General features: G+C 52.1%; 1 protein-coding gene across 3 annotated transcripts in view; it reads left to right on the forward strand.

The window, feature by feature from the left end:
• The window catches only part of LMF1 (lipase maturation factor 1), a 147,735-nt gene that overhangs the window by 106,580 nt on the left and 18,018 nt on the right, over positions 1-23,137 (forward strand). For 2 of the 3 annotated variants that reach the window (XM_063414229.1, XM_063414230.1), the window contains exons 7-9: positions 8,495-8,663; positions 12,315-12,468; positions 15,118-15,301. In XM_063414229.1, coding sequence (XP_063270299.1) covers positions 8,495-8,663; positions 12,315-12,468; positions 15,118-15,301 — 507 coding nt within the window. The remainder of the gene's footprint in view (positions 1-8,494; positions 8,664-12,314; positions 12,469-15,117; positions 15,302-23,137) is intronic. The other variant, XM_063414232.1, reaches the window with a different exon arrangement.

Below are 23,137 nucleotides of genomic sequence, written 5' to 3' on the forward strand. Positions count from 1 at the left end.
CCTGGCACGTCCTGCTGCCCTGGTGTCACTCCCAGTCTGTGTCCCAGTGTCCCTCTGGCCCCTGGCTCGGAGCAGCTCCTTATCCACGCCGCTGTTGGGATCTCAGGATGAGGCAGTGGTGGATTTTTGCTCTTCCCCTCTTGACAAACCCACTTTGTGGGTGAATGATGAGTAACCCTTGAAAGCTGATGTGGAAGCCCCTGGGCTTTGTGGGGTGAGTCACTGTGGAGAGCAGGAACTTCCTCACGGACAGGCAGCTGCTCTTCATCCCCTGCTGCAGATTCCTTGGAGCTGCTCAGACCCTGGGCAGCATTTCCATCCTGCCCTGATCACAGCCCAGCTGCCCCGGGCGTTGGTCAGGGCAGCGTTCCCCCTCCGGTGACAGCTCTGCCTGGAATATCCTGGAATATTTCCATTCCTCTGCCGAGGTTCCTCTCATATGTAAGCCATCAGCGCAGCAGCGTGAGCAGGGATCTTGCAGCTGTGACCTTGCAAGTGGGTGGCATTTTCTGCTTCCTCCCCAGCATCCTCGGGGATCCACAGCGCGTGTGATCCCGTCTGCCACGGGCCAAATCCGGCCTGGGAAAGGCAGGAGGAGGCCACCAGGAAATACCCACTGCACTCATCTCTCTGTGGCTGGGGTCTGCAAAGCTCCCAGGAGGAGCCAGGCTCCTCAGGCAGCCCTGAAATCCCAATTTGCCGTTTGTGCAGGCAGCAGGCTCAGAGGTGAATGTCTCTGATTTATTAAATCCCATCCTTTGGATCACTGTGTCTTCCTCTGCAAAGCTAAAAGCAGAATTTGGGCTCGTTTTGGCTCCTGTTCCTACCTAGTGCTGGACAGACTCCATCAATCCCTGAATTGGAGGTTTCTTTCAGATTCCTACAAGTAAATAAATCCATATAAATAAAATAAAAGCCCCCCCCTCCAAGCAGGGCTGGAGCAGAGCATCCCCATCTCTCCCGATCTTCCCTGCCTCCATCCCAGCATCATTTTGTCCCACACAGAACCAACTGCTCAGGGAAGGAAAAAGCTGAAAAACCTTTTTTAAAAAATCATTTCATAATTTACACCTCGCTCCCATTGTAATTGAAATTATGAGTAAGGCTGAAAAGAAACTGCTGCAGATGGCAGCATAAAAATGTGATTTTTAACACATTTTGTGTTTTCTTAAGCATCTCTGGTTTTGCCCAGGGTACATTTCATTTGCTGTTTATTTAGTCCCCACCTCTGACAGCTCAGGGATTGCTAAGCTGCCATCTGGGATGGAAGGAAAATGGGAAAACGCCTGTTTTTCCTGCTTTTTCTTCTTTTGACCTCAGAAAAAATCAACTGGATGTCCAGTGGGTGGGCATTTTGTAATGTAAATATGTCAGTGAGCTGGGTGATTACAACCAGGAGTTGGGCTTAGAATTTATATTCCAGAATCCTGGAATGGTTTGGGCTGGAAGGGACCTCAGTGACCATTGCCAATCCCTGCCATGGCAGGGACATTGTCCCTGTCCCAGGCTGCTCCCAGCCCTGTCCAGCCTGGCCTTGGGCACTCCAGGGATGGAGCAGCCTGGAAAACCTCTGGCAGATCCTCAAGAACCTCAGTGACCCCTGTGGGTCTCTCCCAGCTCAGGACATGCCTTGATTCCATGTTTATCCCAGTTTGAAGGCGTTTCCCAGTGGAGCTGAGGGAAGGATTTGGGACAGAGCCGGAGCCTTGCTGCAGAGACCTTTCACCGGTGGAGATGCCAAGGCACGGTGGCTGCTCTGCCCTTCCTTCACATTTTTCCTCTATTTTTTTTCTTTAGCATTTCCATAAAATTTTTACATCCAATCCTTCACTTTTTTTTTATCCTCCAGGCTTTTTCAGCCTGGCTTTATTAAAATCAAATGCTGCCCAGCCCTGACACGGCACCGGGCTGGGTTTTCCTGGGCTGTTTTCAGCCACAACTGTTTCCCATTTCTCGCGGGCTCTCAGGAGCCCACGGGCTCGGGGCTCTGTGTGTTCCCCCAGAACGTGCTCTTGGCTTGCTGGAAAAATCCAGGTCATCCCAGAGCTGGAAACGCACCCGGCCTTGGCTTCCAGTGACACCGAGTAGCCAACCCAAGTTAAATATTTCACTGCAGATGTTGCTGAGAGCTTAAAGTTCCCCAAAATTATGGATTTAACGAGGCGAGGAGCGGGGCTGTGGCAGGATCCCAGTGAGGGGAGCCACCAGCGTTCCCAGCCCGCTGTCAGGATGATCAGATGTGACATCCTGGGCTCCTTCCTGGCGTTTTCCCCATGCCTGTGGATGTGCTCACGTCCTTTCCTTTCAGAGATGGGTTTGAATCCGTGTTGGGCTTGAATTTAGGGAGCAGAGTCCCAATCCAGCTGTTGCAGACGTGTCCACGACTGGTGAAACCAAAACCTTGGGTTTGAATTGTTTTGGAAGGGGGTTGTGACACGGATCCCGTTTCCCTGTGCCAGGGCTGTCTGAGGTTGGCCACACTCAGCATTCCCATCAATATTTATTCCCAAGAACATTGTTTTTTCCCCATACTCTGTCTTTAATACCAATTTCATTCAAATTTTACCGAGCTCTGGACTACAGAAGATGTTTGCTATTTTTTTTCTGATGTGTTCTCCTTCTCTTCTTCCCAAAATATTGGGTTTGCTCTGACTTTGGAAATTGTTAAATACCTCAAAATATTGCAGAAAAAGTGATTTTCAAAGGAGCCTGCAGTGCCTGGATGGGGAAAGGGAATGGAAGCATTTTTGCCAGAAGTGTTTTAGCATTCCTTCAATCAAGGAATATAAACAGTTCCATGTGACTTTGGCTGATCCAGGATTTGAGAGCGGGATTTAATTCACATCATTTCTCACAGAGGGAATTTTGAACCCACACATCTCCTGGTGAAAAATGTCCTAATTAGCAGGGAGGAGGATATTCTGGAAAAGGCTTTCACTTTCTGCTCTTGATGCTGTTCCACTTTATTATTGATCACTCAATAATCATCCAGCGTTAATTACAGGGCAGTTCTGTGTAACTGAGTTATTGATTGGTGCCTATTGACAGCCCATTCCAGGCTGTAATTACACCTCAAACCAGGATTATTCTGACAGGGCTGGAAAATGCCTTTCCTGAACCCTTCTTTCCCTGTGTGTTGGCATCAGAGGATAATCCTGGCTCTGCGGCACAAATGCCAAATGAAAATGATGTTTGTGCTTTCACCCAGTCCAGGGCTGGTCCTGCTGCAAAAGGGAAAGGCCCCAGGGATCTGAGGGCTGCTTCCATCCTCCAAACCTGCACGCCTGGAACCTTTTGGGAAGGTTCAGGGTGCTGGGAATGCCTGGGGAGGAATTCCTCATCCCAGCTGCTGTTTGGAACTCAAACAGTGCCCTCATTTCGGCACTCGAGTGAGCGTCCGGCTGCTTCTTGGTTTGGTTTGGTTTGGTTTTTGGTGGCTGGAGATCAGGGAGGAATTCCTGCATGGAAAAGGTGGAATCCCCATGCCTGGAGGGATTTCAAACCGAGTGGATGTGGTGCCTGGGGACACTTGGGGTCAGTGGTGGCCTTGGATGTGGTGAGGGGACAGTTGGACCCGATGATCCCAGAATCAAGGATTCCATCATTCCAACCTCAACAATTCTGTGATTCCAACCTCAACAATTCCATGATTCCAAAGAACCCCCACCCCAGGAGGGTCACAGGGCCCTCTTGGCATCCCCCAGCCCCCTTTTCCCCAGGGAAACACACACCTCTGGGTGTGCCCTGGCTGTTCCCGAGGCGCTGCATCCCGCAGCTCCGGCAGGATCTGTCTGCATCCCCTTCCAGAGGCACATCCCGCCGAGGGCACGGCCCCCCCGTGTAACTGTTTAGGCTTTTGACAGTTTTATAACCCTAAATTTGCACCTTCTGGAAAGCTGTGACAGTTAATGATTCATTGCCACGCTGGAATTTTTCTGATGATGTCTTAATATCGGAGCGTGGAGCAGAGAGGGGAAATAAAAACCTGGAGCAAAACGCTCCCAGAGCAGCTTGAACAGGCAGGAATTGCCCAGTCCTGCCAGTGCCATCCAAAATATTTGGGATTACTTTTTTAGAGCTCTTTCCTGGGTGTCCAGATGCAGTTTGAAAGTGGTTTGAAAGGGATGAAAAGAATGTCCATGGGTGCCTCCCTCACTTTCCAGGAAGGAAGTTGATTTTGGTGTCACAAACCATCCGCTGGCTTTAACCAAAACAGGCAAAAACGAATCAAAACTTTGTTCTTTGGAAAGACCTAAAGTTGTGCTGACAAAGAAAAAACCATAATTGCATCATTTTTAATGATCACGTAAATGCTTTCAGATTATTTGCCATGGATTTTAAAATTTAAAAATTTAAAAAAATTAAAAACCAGTTTGGAGGGAGACACTTCCACTGCTGCACGTTCAGATCAAACCTAAATGTGGATGTGGGACAGGATGGAAAAGATTTGGGTCCCTCTTTAGACCTGGGATTGCTAAAACCCAACAGTGCAGTTTGCAATGGGTCAAAGCCTGACCCAGGCCAAGGACAGGCTTTAGTGAGGATTGTGCATTTCTGTGTCCGTGGCTGGTTTATTCCCCAGCAGAATAAATTTCTCAGAATTTCTCAGGGATTCACAAAACCCCCTCCTGTCTAGACATTGTGAGTATTTACCTGTTTTTCTCTGCACTGAACAGCAGAGATGAAATCCTCATGCAAATATCCAATTAAGGAGTTAACAAGAGATTTAATTCATAATGGGGGGAAATTAAAAATTATTGTTGCTGCTGTGTAATTGGATTTTTTTTTGCCTGTGCCTATGATAGATTTTTATGGGGAAAACTACATCCAGGAGTATTTTTCTAGGAATAGCTTAACAAATACACTCCAGTGCAGGTAGAGACTCTATTTTGACTTTTAGACTCCACTTTGGGGCAGCAGGAAGGACTGGATGGTTCTTGAGGTCTCCTTTTCCCCTTTAAATGATTTATAGCCCTTCCAGACATCCCAGTTTTGGCTTTTCTGTGCCAATGGCTCGAAATCAGGAAGCCCCAGTGAGGTGACCCTGTCCCCATGCCCAGGACAAGCTCCAGGTAGCCCTCACCTGTGTTTAAGAGTTTCCAGCTTGTTTTTTGTCCCTCCTGGACAAATATCCAGCCTGTGCCATGGAATTTGAGCTTCCTCTGCCTACTGGATGTTTGTAACAATCTGGGCTTTCAAAAAAAAAAAGAAAACACAAGAAACCAAACCCCAGCCAAACAAAGAAGCCCAACCTGTAAAAAAGTTACGGCTGGAGGTGCCCATTTTCTGACAGAGGGGTTTGGTAACGGGGCAGGGGACAGAAATGTGAGGAGTAATTGGTTTGGGCCTAGAACCAGGAAAACTACTTTTCCAAATTAATCCAGCGAGAGCCATGAATCCACTGTATTTCATATCACACTCCATAAAACTCCAGTCATAATCCATAAAAGTGACATTATTAGATTAAAACCCTCAGTTCCTCCTAGAAGGAGCTCGCTCATTAGACATGCTGTAGTTTTATAACCTCAAAGTTCCTCCCCAATTACCGTGATTAATACTGGGCTTTAATAAAAAATTTCTCCCCATCACCGCGGGGGTTGATCCCATCTGGTTGGTGTAATTGGGAGCTCCAGTATGGTCCAGCAAGGGAGAGACGCTCCGGGAGCACAAATCAAGGCTGAGGATGGATGAGGATGGATGAGGATGGATGAGGATGGATGAGGATGGATGAGGATGGAGGTCTGGGGATCCAGCTGGGCTTTGGTGGTGGTTGGAGCATGGAAAAGCCCAGCTGATGTGAGCCAAAGGCTGGGATTGCCGTGGGAAGCGTGGATGAATTTGAATTCCCCCTCCTTGTGCAGCTCAGGGAAGCTCCCCGTGCTCTTCCAGCAGGGCTGTGCCCTGGGAAATCCATCCTGAACCAAATATCCCGCCTGGAGCCAGCCCAGTCCTGCTCTGAGGGAGCAGCCCACGGGAGCTCCAGGGGTCTCACACAGGAAAGGCAGGATTTGCGGAAATTGGTGCTGCCTGCCGAGGTTTGGATCCCTAAATCCCGGGGGTCAGCGCTGTGGGGGACACCGGGGTTCATCCTCACCCTGGGTGCCACGGACACGTCCCTCCCTCTGCTCTGCCCTGGTGACTGTCCCCTGGGGCAGTGCCACCAGCGTGGGGACGTGGAGCTGCTGGAGCAAACCCAGAGGAGGCCTCAGGGATGCTGCAGGGCTGGAGCCCCTCTGGAGCCAGGCTGGAGAGCTGGGGGGGCTCACATGGAGAGGAGAAGGCTCCAGGGACACTCAGAGCTCCTGCCAGGGCCTGAAGGGGCTCCAGGAGAGCTGGAGAGGGACTGGGGACAAGGGCTGGAGGGACAGGACACAGGGAATGGCTTCACATTAACAGAGATCAGGGCTAGGTGGGATATTGGGCAGGAATTCTTCCCTCTGAGGGTGGCACAGATTCCCAGGGAAGCTGTGGCTGCCCCTGGATCCCTGGGAGTGTCCAAGGCCAGGCTTGGATCCACCTGGGATAGTGGAAGGTGGAACTGGATGAGTTTAAGCTCCCTTCCCACCCAAACCATTCCATCATGATGATGATGATGATGATGATGATGATGATGATGATGATGATGATGATGAAACAACATAAAACTCACTCTCTGTGTCCACGAAGCCGCTTGCTGGGACACCAGCCCTCAGCAGGTTTGACAAATCCCATTTTCTGGCTTTGAACAGGAATTCCTGTGAGGTTTGTCCCTGCAGATCTGAGGGGTCCGTGGTTCATCAGCCCCCGGGTGAGCGGGAGCTGGCGCGAGCTCCGAGCTCAGCCAGAGGCACTGAAATTAAAAACGTGTCGGCTCCGCAGTCCCAGCCCGGCCCAGAAAACGCCGAGCTGGTGTTATTTTTGAATCCCCTGATTTTTCAGGGCTGCTGGAAACAAGAGCTCCCGCTCCTGCCTTCCAAGCAGTAAAGAGAGGTGAATCACTCCTGAAAAAGGCCTCCCGTGGACCACCCAGAGCTCCTGCAGAGCTGGAGCCAGGAGGGGCGAAGCGCAGAAGGATTTTCCTGACACAACTGCAACTGCACGAGGCAAAATCACCTCGGAGCAGCAGCAGAGTTCCCCCAGTGAGAGGTGTGATAATGAAGCCAGGCTGATTAATATGCACCCAGCTAAATCACTTTCAGGTCACAGGGCGAGCCCCAAACCCCGACTGTAACATGTTCCCTTCCAGGACCCAACGTGTGTCTGGAATCCAGATAGAAATCGCTTTTTTTTTTTTCCCCTCATAATTATCCAACTCAGCATAAATTATTATTTTTTTTAGCTAAGTAATAGTTAGGATTTCTGGTCCTTGCTGTGATTGGTCAGAGTTCTCCTTTTTTTAACAATCTGTGACTTTCTGAAGAGTCCTGCTGGGGCTTTAAAACTTGTAACTTGCAAATCACCATGTCAGAAACCATGGTGCCAGTCATATAAAATATGAAATCACACGTTCTTAGCGGTTATTTGTTGTCATTTTTAATGAGAAAACATGGATTTTTTTAACAGAACACTGGCTGAAAGTCCTCAGGCTGAAACTGTCCCTTGGTGTTCTTGATGTTCGTACTGTGGAGTGGTATTTTGGGAGACCACATGCAAGATATTCCCCTAAACAGCCAATAAAAGCTAAAATTAAAACAAAATAACGCCTGTTAAAATGCACGCTTCTATATTTAATGCTGCTCTTTAATTAGAAGCTCCAAGATTTCCTCCTGAAGGGTTTCAGGAGCATTGCTGTCATGGATCCCTCGGAATAAGCAGGAAGCAGGTGATTCCCATGGGAGCATCGTGGAAATAAAGTCACTTTGGAAATCAAGACATTTTGGAAATCTAGTAACTTTAGAAATCGAGGCACTTTGGAAATCAAGGCACTGTGGAAATCAAGTCACTGTAGAAATCAAGGCACTTTGGAATTTGAGTCTCTCTGGAAATCGAGTCACTGTGGAAATCAAATCAGTTTGGAAATGTAGTAACTTTGGAAATCGAGTCACTGTGGAAATCAAGGCACTGGAAATCGAGTCACTTTGGAAATTGAGTCACTGTGGAAATTGAGTCACTCTGAAAATCAAGGCACTATAGAAATCAAGTCACTGGAAATGGAGCCACTTTGGAAATTGAGTCACTTTGGAAATCGAGTCATTATAGAAATCAAGGCACTATAGAAATCAAGTCACTGGAAATGAAGGCACTTTGGAAATCGAGTAACTTTAGAAATGAAGTCACTGTGAAATGGAGGCAGTGTGGAAATCAGGTCCCTTTGTAAATAAAGTCACCAATCTCCTGCTGAGGCCCAGGCACAGCAGAGCTGACGCTGTGGCCCAGGGGACAGCTTGTGCCAGAGCCTGGGCTGCAGGAGGGCTCTGCCATCCCGGCCGGTCAGCGGGGCTGCGCTGGGCTGCTGGAACCCACCGCCTCCCTGTCGGCATTCCGGGACACCCAGCGCTCTCTGCTTCCCCTCCAGGTGCTCCTGATCGTCAGTGGGAACCTGAGCTTCCTGAACTGGCTGACCATGGTGCCCAGCATCGCCTGCTTCGACGACGCCAGCCTGGGGCTGCTCTTCGGGCGGCGGCTGCGGGCGCGGGCGGCGCGGCTGCAGCTCCCGGCGCCGCGGGGACAGAGCCCCTCCCTGGGTGAGTCACCCCCAGAGGGAAGAGCTGGGACTTGGGTGGGATTTGGGTGGGATTTGGGTGGGATTTGGGTGTGTTTGGATCCAAAGCTCTCATCTTGGAAGCAAGGTGCTGCTCCTCTCTGGGCAGAGGGTGCCTGGATGTCGTGGTGGGGGGTTGGTGGTTGGTTCTTGAGGGGCTGTGGGGACATTGCCATGGGGACACTGCCACAGGGACACTGCCACAGGGACATTGTCACGGGGACATTGCCTTGGGGACATTGCCTTGAGGACATTGCCATGGGGACCTTGCCATGGGGACATTGCCACAGGGACATTGCCTTGGGGACATTGCCATGGGGACGTTGCCTTGGGGACACTGCCATGTGGACATTGCCTTGGGGACATTGCCTTGGGGACACTGTGATGGGGACATTACCACAGGGACATTACCACAGGGACATTGCCACGGGGACACTGTCACAGGGACACTGTCACAGGGACATTGTCACAGGGACGTTGTTTCTGGGACGTGTCCTCTGTGCAGGACCAATGTCACAGCAAGTCCAGGCAGCTGCAGCCCTTAAAGTCAGTCCTTGCTCTGCCCCAGTGACTCGAACTCAAAATGAGGATGTGGAGCTGCATGATTTAACTTGTGGCTTTTTAAGGTGTTTTGTTTTTTAATTTTGAGTGCTTAAAGTCAAGGATGGAACACCCAGTGGGACTTGAGGTGGGGTTAGGAGCTGGGTTCTCACATTTGCTCTCCTTCAAGGCATGGTGAAGAGAAGGTTCCAGAGAGAACTTGGAGCCCCTTCCAGTTCCTAAAGGGGCTCCAGGAGAGCTGGAGAGGGATTTGAGACAAGGGGTGGAGGGACAGGACACAGGGAATGGCTTCAAACTGGCTGCAGGCAGGGCTGGACGGGATATTGGGAAGGAATTCCTCCCTGTGAGGGTGGGCAGCCCTGGCACAGATCCCCAGAGAAGCTGTGGCTGCCCCTGCATCCCTGGAAATGTCCAAGGCCAGGCTGGACAGGGCTTGGAGCAGCTGCTGGTGGCCACCAGCACTGGTAGCGTGGCCACCATCGTGGTGGGGAGAGAATTCCCCAACCCAGGGAGGAGGAGAAAGTGCCGTTCATGCCATGAATGTGGAAAAGCAAACACGGGGGGTTGTAACTGGGAAAAAAAGGGCTGGAGGTGGCTGATTTCCCCTTCCAAGCTTTCCAGGCTGCCCCAGCCAGGAGAGGCAGCGCTGGGATGTTTCTCAGGAGGCTGCGGAACAGATGGAGAGCGGTGTTTGCAGCGTTTTTATAAACCGCATATGAGCAACAAATTGCCTGTAATATCAACAACAATCACAGCTGTGGGGTTAAATATCCCGAACATCTGCCAGGGGAAGGAAAAATGTCAACAAGAGGCAGCATCTGTCTCCAGTCTTTCCTACCAAGAAGCAGCTCATTAACCAAAAATGGCAGTTCCAGCAATGCAGCTTCATTAAATTTTAAATTTTATGTCACATATTTTGCTGGGATAAATTTTTATCAGCTTTTCCCCTCCCAGAGCTTTGCTTTAGAGGCTGTGGAAGTCTCAAGCTTTCCTCCCAACTCCATTTGTGCCTCCAGTCCCAAAGAACACGGAGGCTGCACCTTGTTTGTGGGAGGAGAAGCCAAAGGGAGTCACAGTGAGGGGGAGGCAGATCCTGTTTTGAGGAACTTGCACCTTTCCTGTGATGTTCTCCAGAAAGTCTGACTGAGCCAGGGTGTCCAGGGAAGGAGGATGTTCATCCCACCCCGGCTGTGGCTGTGTCCCACCCTCAGAAGGGGCAGGGTGTCTGTAACACCCCGGGAATTTGAATTCCTGTGTATTTTCTCTGCTGAGGAGGAGAATTCCTGTGCTTTCTCTGTTGAGCTGGTGCTCAGAGGAGCCCTCAGGCCTGGGCCACCACAGCAGGAGTGCCCTCAGCCACATCCTGATTTCCTGAGGCCAATCCTTGGAGTGTTTGGTTCCTGCTGAGGTCTCCCCTTCCCATCCACATCCCACTGGCTCCTGTCCCCACGTTTTGCTCCATCTTTGCCATCTGGGTTATTTTTTCCCTCCTTTTTCCCTCTGACTGAGTGGCTGTGACCCCAAGCCAGGGGGAGAATCCCCCGTGCTGAAGGATGAGCAGTCCCTGCATGGCCATGGATGGCTCAGGAGCCAAGTCAGGCTCTGTGCCTGTACCTGCTCCTGAATTACAGGGAAACAAATTCAACCCATCCAAAAAAAAAACCCAAAAAAACACCCCAAAGCCTCGTACACAGCAGCACAGGGGGTGAGGGAAGGCCTGATTCAAACGATTCTCCAGAAACGCTCTCAGACTAAACAATTATTAATAGCTTCTGAGAGAGGTTCAAATAAACATCCCTCTCCTGCAGAGAAAAGGGGCAAGCCCCACGCGATTGCTTTGAATCCGATCCTCGGGCTGCTCATGTTAAATAAATTGAAGAGGGCCACGAGGGAAGGAGCCCCTGGGGGTCACCTCTGCTTGTTTGTCTGCCCGTGGCGGTGTCTGCCCGGCCTGGGATCCAGAGAAAACCCATCCCAGGGCTGGCACAGCAGCACTCAGCTCTTCCAGGAGAGGATTCCTGCAGGGAATCGGGGTTTAGCTGCAGGAGAAGCCTCAGGATGGGGGAGCTGGGGCGGCAGGAGGGAGGCGGGAGCGGGGCCAGGCCCGGCTCCGGAGCAGGAGCTGATCCCGGCAAGGGGCAGGTGCCAGCTGCGGTTTTTCCCTGTATTAGGGCCATGATTGATGGCACATTTTAGACATTTTTCCTCTTAGCCCTCGCTCAGACTATTTAGAGAAAGGCAGATCCCAGCAGCGATAGCGGCCTGGGCAAGGTCGGGGTGGTTCAGTCAGCGGGGCCGGCACAGGGGGACCGGGAATGGGGATGGGAATGGGAATGGGAAAATGGGAATGGGAACGGGAATGGGGATGGGGATGGGAATGGGAAAATGGGAATGGGGATGGGGATGGGAATGGGAATGGGAATGGGGATGGGAATGGGAATGGGAATGGGAATGGGAATGGGAATGGGGATGGGAATGGGAATGGGGATGGGAATGGGAATGGGAATGGGAATGGGAATGGGAATGGGAATGGGAATGGGAATGGGAATGGGAATGGGGATGGGAATGGGGATGGGGATGGGAATGGGAATGGGAATGGGAATGGGAATGGGAATGGGAATGGGGATGGGAATGGGAATGGGAATGGGAATGGGAATGGGAATGGGGATGGGAATGGGAATGGGAATGGGAATGGGAATGGGAATGGGAATGGGGATGGGAATGGGAATGGGAATGGGAATGGGAATGGGATGGGAATGGGAATGGGAATGGGAATGGGAATGGGAATGGGAATGGGAATGGGAATGGGAATGGGAATGGGAATGGGAATGGGAATGGGAATGGGGATGGGAATGGAGATGGGGATGGGGATGGGGATGGGGATGGCAATGGGGATGGCAATGGCAATGGCAATGGCAGTGACAGTGGCAGTGGCAGTGACAATGGCAATGGCAGTGGCAGTAGCAATGGCAATGGCAATGGCAGTGACAGTGGCAGTGGCAGTGACAGTGGCAGTGGCAGTGAAAGCAGAGCAGTGACATCAGCCCCTGTGCCCTGTTCCGTGTCCCCCCAGGCTCCTGTGTGCGCAGAGTGCTGCACATCTCCCTGGGGCTCCTCATCGCCTGCCTCAGCGTGCCAGTGGTGCTGAACCTGCTCAGCTCCAGGCAGGTGATGAACACCTCCTTCAACCCCCTCCGGATCGTCAACACCTACGGAGCCTTCGGCAGGTACGGGGCCTTCACAGCCAGAGCTCCCCCCAGGTATTCCAGAGCCCCTGTGGGCCTTAAACCTGCAGAGAAATCCTTCCAGCAGACCTGGAATGTGAAAGAGATGGAGAAAAGGAGCAGATTCCCTTCCCAGTGAAATACAGTGTGTGATGGATCTGTTTATGAGAGAGAGGGAGAAAAGGAGCAGGTTCCTTTCCCACCAAATTACAATTTATGGATTATTTGTTTATGAGAAATAGGGAGAAAAGGAGCAGGTTCCTTTCCCACTAAATTACAATTTATGGATTATTTGTTTATGAGAAATAGGGAGAAAAGGAGCAGGTTCCTTTCCCACTAAATTACAATTTATGGATTATTTGTTTATGAGAAATAGGGAGAAAAGGAGCAGGTTCCTTTCCCACTAAATTACAATTTATGAATTATTTGTTTATGAGAAATAGGGAGAAAAGGAGCAGGTTTCTTTCCCACTGAATTTATTTTCTCTGAGCTGTTTATGAGTCAGCTCATTCCACCGACACAGCAAATGTAAGAGCAGGATGAAAATACCCATAGGAGAGTTCATCCAGGATATTTTCTCTCTTTATTTCTGGTGAGCTTCTCCTCCCCTGCACTCCTGTGCTCTCCCTCCTGGAGACATCCACAGCAGCTCTTGGGAGCAGATTTTTCCAAGGAGTGGCTTGGGAAATTCACTGCTCCAGGAAACTCTGGAGACCAAAAATGGCCTCAGAAAAGAAGATTTGAGAGGACAGGGCCAGGGGCAGCTCAGGAAATCCCACTCAGAGCAAGGTGGGATGGACAAGAAAAGCATCTCCACCTGTGCTGGAACTAGACTGGTTTGGGCTGGGTTTAAGCATCCAGATCTGGGTTTTTTGGGAGCTTAGGTGAGCCATGGCTGGGCTCAGCATTACCCCTCTCATGTGCTGTCCCTCCCAGCCTCTTCCAACTGGGAAAACTGGGAAAGCAGGGCTGCATCACCAGGGACAACAGCAGGGCTGGGCTTCTCTGCAGGCTTTGCCACCACCTGCTCGTGGTGAGCATGGAAGTTCCCAGAGCTCTGGCACGGGCTCGGGCCAAGGAACCAGAGTAGAAGCCAGCAATAAAAAAATGGAAATAGAAATAGAAATAGAGATAGAAATAGAAATAGAAATAGAAATAGAAATAGAAATAGAAATAGAAATAGAAATAGAAATAGAAATAGAAATAGAAATAGAAATAGAAATAGAAATAGAAATAGAAATAGAAGTAGAAATAATAGAAGTAGATTTTGCAGAAGGTGAGGCATTTTGGCTGTTAAAGGCCTGGCCTCCCCAGTGAAGGGGAGGAACGAGTCCCACCACAAGCACTGGAGATGCTGAGGACACATCAAATGAATATAATCTTCCCCTCAATTTTTCAAATAGCAGAAATTTCTGTGGACAGAGAAAAAACTAGAAAAAAATTATTAAAAACGTCAACACTTGTGGAAAATGCCAAAATTTCCTCTTTTTTTTTAAGAGACAGAGAGAAATAACCCCCAAGCCTCTTTGAAGGCTGGCGTGGTGAAGCTCCAGGAGATTGTTTTCTTTGGGCTGCTGTCCTTTTTCCTTCTCCAGTCTTTGGTTTCTGCTCCAGCAGTTACCAGACCCCACAGAGCACGTGCTGAAATGCTGCTGTAAGGTGTGTGTAATTCCAGCCCGTGTAAACCAATAAAAGGAGGATTGCAGCTGAGAGTGGAGCTGACAGGTTTGCAGTCACACAGCAGGAGCAGCTTTCAGTGGCCATTTGGTGTCCCTGATTTCCAGGGTGTTCCCGAGCCACGGCTCAGAACTCAGCCCAGGGGGTGAAATGGAACTTGGCTGCAGAATCCACAGATCTCCTCAGTGGAGGGAATAATTACAATAATTATGAGAGGAGATGCTCAGCATTCCTTAGGCTGGGAGCATCTCTCCCTGGGAGCCATCGGGGCAGAAGGTGGAGGTTGTGAGTTCCCAAATTTGCAGTTCCCTGGGCTGGAGGAGGCAAAATGAAAGCAGGAAAAATCCAGAGGGTGTTGGGAGCTGGAGAGCTTTGCCAAGTGGTATATAATTAATTAATTATTATTAGTGTTTAAGTCATTATTATTAGTGGTTTGTATAGCTCTGTGTTCTCGTGGAAAGCAGCTCCTCGGAGCAGGACCCAGGTGCCCTGCAGGAATCCTCTCTGTGGATCTCAGCTCTCCCTGGGCTGGGACAGCTGCGGGGCAGGAGGAAGGGAATGGAATTTGAGTTTGCTGCTGGAGAGAGGAACATCCCAGGATCCAGAGGTTCTCTGGATCCCAGGATCCAACTGTACCTCCAGGGCAGTGACTCCACGTGTTCCACGGGGGCTCTCATGAGCTTTTAGTTGAGATTAAAAAAAAAACAGCTCTAAAACCAGAGCTTTTAGTTGAGATATGGGGAGAAACCTTTCCTTGTGAGGGTGGGGAGGCCCTGTCACAGATTCCCAGAGAAGCTGGGGCTGCTCCAGGATCCCTGGGAGTGTCCAAGGCCAGCTTGGACAGGGTTTGGAGCACCCTGGAACAGTGGAAGGTGTCAGGGTTGGAACTGGACGGGCTTTTGCCACCCAAACCATTCTGTGATTCTGATTTTCCACTGTTTGAGCCAAATAACAACCTCCTGCTGCACCCCACAGCATCACCAAGGAGAGGACAGAAGTCATCCTCCAGGGGACATCCAGCCTGGACCCCAAAGACCCCACAGCAGTCTGGGAGGAGTTTGAGTTCAAGTGCAAGCCCGGGGACCTGAGGAGGAGGCCGTGCCTCATCTCCCCGTACCACTACCGCCTCGACTGGCTCATGTGGTTTGCTGCCTTCCAGGTAGGTGCCTCTGAAAGCCTGGCCCTTCCCTGACCAGGAAAAACCCAATTACAGGGATTTACAACGTGTTGGGATCACGGACGAGCGTTGGAAGCTGTGGCTAAGTTAATTATGTTAAAAAAAAAAAAGCAGCCAGAACAAAGGTTGTGTTCCTAAAGGACTGTGCTACTGTAGTGAAGCTCTTGGCAATTTTGTGTGAGGTTTTTGAAGGGTTTCTGAGCAATACCAAGAATCCCTGCTGGGGACAGCCCTGGGGGCAGCAGCTCCCACTCCCCACCTGCCCACACGTGGACATTGGTGCCTCCAAATGCTTTCCCCACGTGATATCAGCAAACAGGTGACAGCCAGAAATTAAATAAAGGGGGGGAGCTTGAATGTTAATTCCTGTTCAGCTTATTTTGCAAATCTCACCCACATGACATGGGCTGGGATTTCCAAAACTGACTGACAGGAGTGGCGTGAGGAAAACCCATCTCAGAGTATCCCAGCTTTTCTCTTTGTCCCTGCATCCTCTCCTGGAAAATCTTCTTCCCTCTGCCCCAAACTCCTGGGTTTGCTTTCCCTGTGGTATTTTCATTTCGGAGCCTTTGGGATTCCTGGGCTGTGACATCAGGCCACGGTTTGATATTTACCCCGCTGGTTTGTGTGTGCTGGAATTTCATTTAATCTGCATTAGGGCTGCTTATCCCTCAGGAAAACCCAGCCAAGGTCCAAACTCCAGGCAGGAGCAGGGCCTGGAATTGGGGAAAGGGGAATTGGGTGGAGCTGGGGGCTGAAGTCAGGCTGTGTTTTGGGAGGGCTCTGAGCGGGGAGAAATCAGCTCCTGCAGGAAAAGGTGTGTCTGAGGGTGTGAAAAGGGCTTTGTTCAGGGCAGAAATGCCCTGAAGGTTTAAAATAAAAGGGATCTGAGGTTTAAGGGTGACGAGGATGGGACAGAAGTCCTGCAGAGCAGAGCAGAGTGTGGGCTGTGCCGAGGGATGCAGGTGCCGGTGTACCTGGGAGGAGGAGGAGGAAATAACTCAGCCTCTTTGCATCCTCATTGTTAAACTCGATATTATTAGTGTTTAATTAATTATTATGAGTGTTGAAATCACTATTATTAGTGCTTATTTCATTATTATTAGTGTTTGTTTCATTATTATTACTGTTTAATCCATTATTTTTAGTGTTTAATTCACTGAAAGCTCCCCCCACGTGTTCACCTCTTGGTCTCTTGAGGTGTGTCCACAACAGCTAATTAGCAGTAATTAGCGTTGAGGGTGTCTTTGCTGTGGCAGGAGGAGGTGCGTTCCTCCCGTGGGGTGGATCTGTCCCCCTGGATCCTGTCTGCCACCTCCCCCTGCTCTGGGGGGGCTCTGGTGCTCCCTCCCTCCATCCCACGGCAGAATTCCCACATCATTCCCACCCCAGCACACACAGAAATCACCCGGAGCAATTCCAGATCCTGCTGAGATGATCTGGAAACAAAAGGAGAAAAAAAAACCCTGGAAAGTGGGGATGGGGTGACTGTTGTGGGAAGCAGTGGGAATGGGGATAGATCTTGTGGAAAACAGCAGGAATGGGGGTGACTCTTGTGGGAAACGGTGGGAATGAGGATAGATCTTGTGGAAATTATGAGAATGGGGATAGATCTTGTGGAAAACAGTGGGAATGGGGATAGATCTTGTGGGAAGCAGTGGGAATGGGGATAGATCTTGTGGGAAGCAGTGGGAATGGGGATAGATCTTGTGGGAAGCAGTGGGAATGGGGATAGATCTTGTGGGAAGCAGTGGGAATGGGGGTGACTCTTGTGGGAAGCAGTGGGAATGGGGATAGATCTTGTGGAAAACATGGGAATGGGGATAGATCTTGTGGAAAATAGTGGGAATGGGGATAGATCTTGTGGAAAATATGAGAATGGGGATAGATCTTGTGGGAAGCAGTGGGGAGGCGAGCTGCCCGGGCAGGGCAGTGAGCGTGGGATGCTCAGGCATGTCAATACCTGCCTCAGCATGGAAGTAAATCCCGTTTGGAATGGCCACTGGCCGGCTGGAGCACGGGGAGCTGTGGATGTGCTGCCAGCTCCCTGCCTGGCTGCGTGTGCTGCACAGCCAGAGAAGCCCCTGGGTGCTGCCCAGCCCTTGGAGCAGCAGAGAGGATGAGGAGCAGGAGCTGAAAGCCCAGGAGGAGCTTGTGAAGCCAGAGGAGCTGTGCAAACCCCGTGTGGGAGCTTACAGAGCCCATAAACCCGAGCGAGCCCAGCCTCTGGATTGGATTTGGTTTGTTCCCAGCTCTGGGATGTGTCTCTGGCACCGCTCTGCCGTCGCTCCGGGGCTGTGGCCAGGGATGGAGCTGACATCCCCAGCTCTGACAGGCTGGGAAAGCCCCGGGCTGGAGGGAAGGACATTTCCCATCCCCTGGTGCTGCTTCTGGCAGGCTCCATCAGCACCTGAGGAATGAGCCCGGCATTCCCCAGGAGCTTCCCAGCCTGGACTGGCTGCAGGATCCACTGGGAGCTGCCCCCAACCCAGCCTTGGACCCTTCCAGGGATCCAGGGACAGCCCCAGCTTCTCTGGGCACCCACAGAGGAGGGAGGAAATAACAGCTGAAATGGCAGAATGGGATTTAATCCCACAAAATTGAGGTTAAGCATTAGGGATAACTTTCCCTCCCCTGACATTTCCATGTGTTAGTGCAGAAAGATCCTGGTGGCAAATTGTTAAAGGCTTATCTGTGCTGCAGCTACTGGTGCCAACCCTCCTGTAATTATTTGACTTCTGGTTTATGGTGGAATTTCAGGAACAGCCCAACACTGAGCTGGGCTGGCACAAAAATCATTCCAATTCCTGGGTTCAGCATCGCTGATCCAGAGAACAAAACACTGCTCATACTTTGGGGGCTTCGAGTTGTCAGCTCTGCTGGTGCTGGGATGTTGTGGGTTCTACAAAAGTTGGATGTTTATTGCCCCAAAGGTTTGCTGTCCACCAAAAATCAAAGGGAAAGGCTTTTCCCTTCCTTATTGTGGCATGAAGGGTGTTTATTCTGTTTGGGGACTGCGTGGCCAACACAAAGGCACCTCTTGGTGTTTATCAAATCATAACTGCTCCAAAAGAACGAAATACTGCTGTCCTCAGATGGGATTTAAAGTTTGTTGGATTGTTCCTTGAAGTCCCAGGATGGAAAACCTGCTGTGGAGCAGAGCTTGGGATGCTCAGGGATGCAGTGTGTACTTTCCAGAGAGGAGGTTATTTATAAAAAGTTATTTATAAAAAGTTATTTATAAAAACTCTTCAGGTGCTTTCCTGAGAGCAGAGAGAGCCCCCAGCAGCAGGGTTGGTGCTCTGAGTTCTGCCCTGGGTGGAAATTTCAGGTTCTGCCTGAGCTGGAAGAGCTGAGGAGAGCAGCCCCGTTTCAGAGAAGGCAGGTTGGTATTTCTGTCAGCTGTGGGATTCAGCCTGCTGTTAGCTCAGTCTTGCACCAGAAGGTGCTGGAGGGACAATCTGCCCCGAGGAGGAGGTGAGAGTGCCGTAACCACCCCCCAGCCTTGTGCTCCCTGTTCCCAGCTCAGCCTTCCCCATTTCCCTCCTTCCCCCTTCTCCAAACACGGGCTCAGCTCGCTCCCATTTTCCATGGCAGCACTCTGCAGAGGGAAGGGTTTGTTCCCTCCTTTTCCCTGGGATTCTGGTCTCCCTGTGGCCACGGAGAATTCCAGGCTGGCTGCACAGGCAGCCTCAGCTCCAGCAGGAGCAGTGCCAGGGAAGTGTCCAGAATGGCAGAGCAGCCCGATATCCTATCGTGCCACGGGCTGCACAAACACAGATAAAGAAAGGAATTCCTGCACCTTGTCCGTGCAGGGAATGATTCCTGTCCCCTGGCCCTGCCCAGACCCCGCTCTGGAACAAAGGGACTTTTCTTCCTGCAGCCAGAGGTGCTGCAGGAGCTGTGCCAGGTGTGGCCTTTCCCTGGATGGGTGGGATGGAGGAGCTGCTCCCCAGAGCCTTGCTCTGCTCTCTCCTTTTATTCCTGCCTCCTTCAGGGAGCAGCTGCTTTCCCAAGGATTTTCTGATGGGATGGATGGACAGATGGCTTTTAGTGACTGCACGTTGGGCTGGAGGCTTTTTGGGAAACTCAGAGAAAAAAGGGATGAAAACAGGAAAAAATTCTTCCCTGAGAGGGTGGGGAGGTGCTGGAATAGAATTCCCAGAGAAGCTGTGGCTGCTCCTGGGTCCCTGGAAGTGTCCAAGGCCAGGCTGGACAGGGCTTGGAGCACCCTGGGACAGTGGAAGGTGTCCCTGCCATGGCAGGGGTGGCACTGCCACCTTTTAGGGTCCCTTCCAATCCAAACCATTCCATGATTCCACGTGGTGGTTGGAGGTAATAGAACAGACCTTCCCTGGACAGCAGGACGGTGACAAGTGACAGTGAGCTGGAATTGCATCAAACAGCAAAGCGTGGCAGGAACTGTGGCCTCCTTCTGTGGGGTTTTTGCTGCTGGCAGCTCCGTGGCAGCAGTGCTGCACCCCAGCAGTGCCACAGCAGAGCACACGGGCTGGGAGTGCCCAGGACGCTGCAATTCCACGGTGCCATTCCCGTGGTGCCTCCACGCCGGCTCAGCTGGGACACAAAACACCAGGAGAGGGCAAGTGGAACCTGCCCTGCCCCTCTGGCAGCCACTGCCTCCGACCTGAAACCGCCCAGGGCTCCCGACCACGTGGAATAACAACCCCGGGCTGCCGTGCCAGGTTTCCAGCTGTTCCCACATGTGCATCTCGTCCTGGCCTCCTCCTGCGCCCGTGCCAGCCCCAGATTCCATAAAACACCACACTAATCCCCAGTCCTTTTTCATTAAATGACCAATTAAAGCTCAAGGAAAAGCCTCCTTATTATTATTATTATTTCAGTTGGGAACAGGTTCCCTGCAGCACAGGGGGTTTCTGTGGGGTTTTTTGGGATGATAACGTTCCCTTGGCTTTGCTATCAGCAGAGTTTGGTTGCTACTGTGGCTGCTTTGCTCCGGCTCCTCGCTGGTGCCTGGCTTAGCAGAGCTTTGGGTTTCAGTGCTGTACAGTTGTTAAATTCCCCTGGACACAAGTGAACATGTTCCAGGTGAGAACACCGTGTTTATTCCCTGGAAAAGTGTCGGAGTGGAGAGGTCAGGGAGCGCCAACAGCTGCAGGGCAGCGCTGCTGGGGAGGTGAGAGGTGGTGCTGAGCTCCTCAGTGTGGCTGGGAGAAGGAGCAAATCCCCTTCCCAAAATCTGGGGTGAGACTGGCATGGAAGGATTGGGGGGAAGTGTCTGCCTGAGGCTGAAACCCATCAGGAGTTCAAGGCTTGGGGGAGTCTTAGCAGAAAAGTGCCCAAAGTTCTTTGTTAGTCCACTCTGTTGTACCTGAAGGAGATTTTTGGAGGTTCTGGGCGCTGGTCCCAGCTGCAGGGACAGCTGGGGATGGTCTGGCTGCAGAGCTGCCCCTGGAATTCTCCTGGATCTGCACGGAGAAAGGCTCTGGCTTTGGGGTGTCACTCTGGGACCCCCCAGCTCTGCTGTGCTGCCTTTGCATTTGGCTTGGCCGTGGGGTTTGGTGTGTTTGGGGCCCTGAACTGCTAAAACAGAGTGAAAACTCTCCCAGGATGACCGAGGCAGCGTGTTCCTGCCCTGGGGGGCTGCAGCTCCCCGGGAGTGCCCGGGCAGGGTCAGGCCGTGGTGCTGCTCCCTGCGGAGGCTCTGCAGGCTCTGCTTCCCCAGTAATCCCAGTGTGAATGCAGCCCGGGCTCCGTGCGGCCCGGGGGGAGCTCTGCTCCCCGGGGAGGGCAGGAGCAGGGGGGGAGCCGCGGTCTGGGTGGGGATGGAGCAGCCCCGGGATCCTCGGGATGGATGTGCAGGATCAGCCCCGGCTGCTTCCCGTGCTCCTGGAAGAGCCAAACCCTAAAAACGACCCCAAAACAGGCCTGCCCACCCCCCAGCAGCGTGTGCATCTATCCTGCGCTATTTTTCCTCCTCTAATTAATCCCCGGGATGCTCAGGCTCTGTGTTCAGGCTCGGATCCCTCCATCCCGACCGTGCAGATCCAGCCCGGAGCTGGATCCCGCTGGATCCCCTCGGAGTGACGCTTCCCTGGGTGCAGCCCACACCTCCCGGACTCTTTTTTCTCCCCCTTTTCCTCGGTATCGCTTTCCAGAGTAATGAGCGAGGCAGGGTCGTTAGCGCAGCCCCGGCTCCGTGCGGGGAGGGGCGCGGGGGCTGCACCGCCTGGAAATTTCTCACCGCAGACTTCACCGGGGCCAGACATGCTGTAAATTTTACAAGAAAAACACTTTACAGACCAGAAGTCCAGCTCTGGTGTGCACGGAGCTTGCTAATTAACGATTTGGAGAGCAGGGGAGCCGGTCCCACCTTCCTGGAGCCTCCCGGTTCCCAGTCAGGCTGGAGGGGCTGGGGGCTCCGGCTCGGGGTCTCTGCTGATTCCTGTTCCCATTCTCCTGCTGCTTCCCAGCTCCCAAATCTCGCAGGCCCTGCTGGAAATGATGTTTAACATCACCCGGAGCACAGGGATGTGTGGGGAGGCTCAGGGTGCTGAAGGTGTCACTTGTGGTGTCCCATCCCTGCGGTTTGGGCACCTTTTGGGAGCTCCTCTCTCCCAGGCAGGGATCCCCAGGGTGGCAATTCCCAAATCCCTGAGCACCTCCAGCATCCCAGAGGTGCTGAGGGACACGGAGACTGGGAGTGAGTGACCCCTGGGGACACAGCCAGGCCTGGGGCAGGGCTGGGGACACTGCCAGCCCTCCCTGGAGGTGGCTGAGGTTTGTGGGGCACATCCCACACCGTGCCAGGCTCCTGTGCCAGGGCTCTCCGGGCCTCCCTGCCCACACCGTGGTGCCAGCACTGAGGTGGCCTCTGTCCCACGGTGCCCTCTGTCCCCTGTCCCTCTCCTGTGCCAGGAGGTGGCAGAGGGCTGGGGCAGCGTCCCTGTCCCCAGCACCCATCCCTGCTGGGTGAGGGGATGGAAGGGGCAGGACGGAGGCAGGAGGGGGAGAGGCACCACTCTGAGAAGGTTTTGGCTGCAGTAGCTGTGGTTTTCCTCGAAATGGGGTCAGAAACCCTGCGAGGCAGAGCTGCCCTGGATGGGCCGTGGTGTTTTCCCAGGTTTCTCTGGCGTTTCCATTGGCGACGGGAATAACAAAGCGGGCCGGGAGCGGAGCTGTGCCCCGGGCTGCGCTCTGCCCTGCAGGTACAGCTCCCGCTTTCCCTTTCCCACAGTGTCCCCTGCTGCTGGCACTCCAAAATCCACCCAGGAGCCGGGGGGGAAGCAGGAAAAGGAGAACGCCAAGCCCGAGGCACAGAAAGTCACAAAAAGTCACAGAAAGTGGGGGAAATGCTTTAAACAAGAGCAAAGAGCAGGATTCCTGCAGGGAGGGGAATCGCAGGATCAGGGAGTGCCTCAGGCTGGATGGGATCCATCCATAAGAATCATCCAGTCCAAATCCCTGCTTCCTCGGGATTGCCTAAATTCAGAGTCAAACTCTGCTCCAGAAGCGGTTCCACGAGGAAGGAATTCAAAGAGGATGGATCACACAGCAGGAAATGGAGAGGAGACAGGAACTGGGAACAGAGAAGGCACTTTTCTGCTGTTTTCCTTTGGATAACACAAGGGAACCGACCCAAACCCTTTTCCCAGGGGAAAGCAATCTGGATTTAAAGGATGGATGGGTTAGCCATAGAAAATGTGCTGTTATGGTTCCCCTGTGGGGCTCGCTGCTAAATAAATGATTTAAATCAAACATCTGGGGGCAGAATTGGCAGATGAGATGAGGCAAATGCAGGAAAGCTCTCCCTGCTCCCTGAGGGTGCCAGTCTCTGTC

The sequence above is a fragment of the Prinia subflava genome, chromosome 17 (assembly GCF_021018805.1).
Source record: "Prinia subflava isolate CZ2003 ecotype Zambia chromosome 17, Cam_Psub_1.2, whole genome shotgun sequence".
Lineage (NCBI taxonomy): Eukaryota > Metazoa > Chordata > Aves > Passeriformes > Cisticolidae > Prinia > Prinia subflava.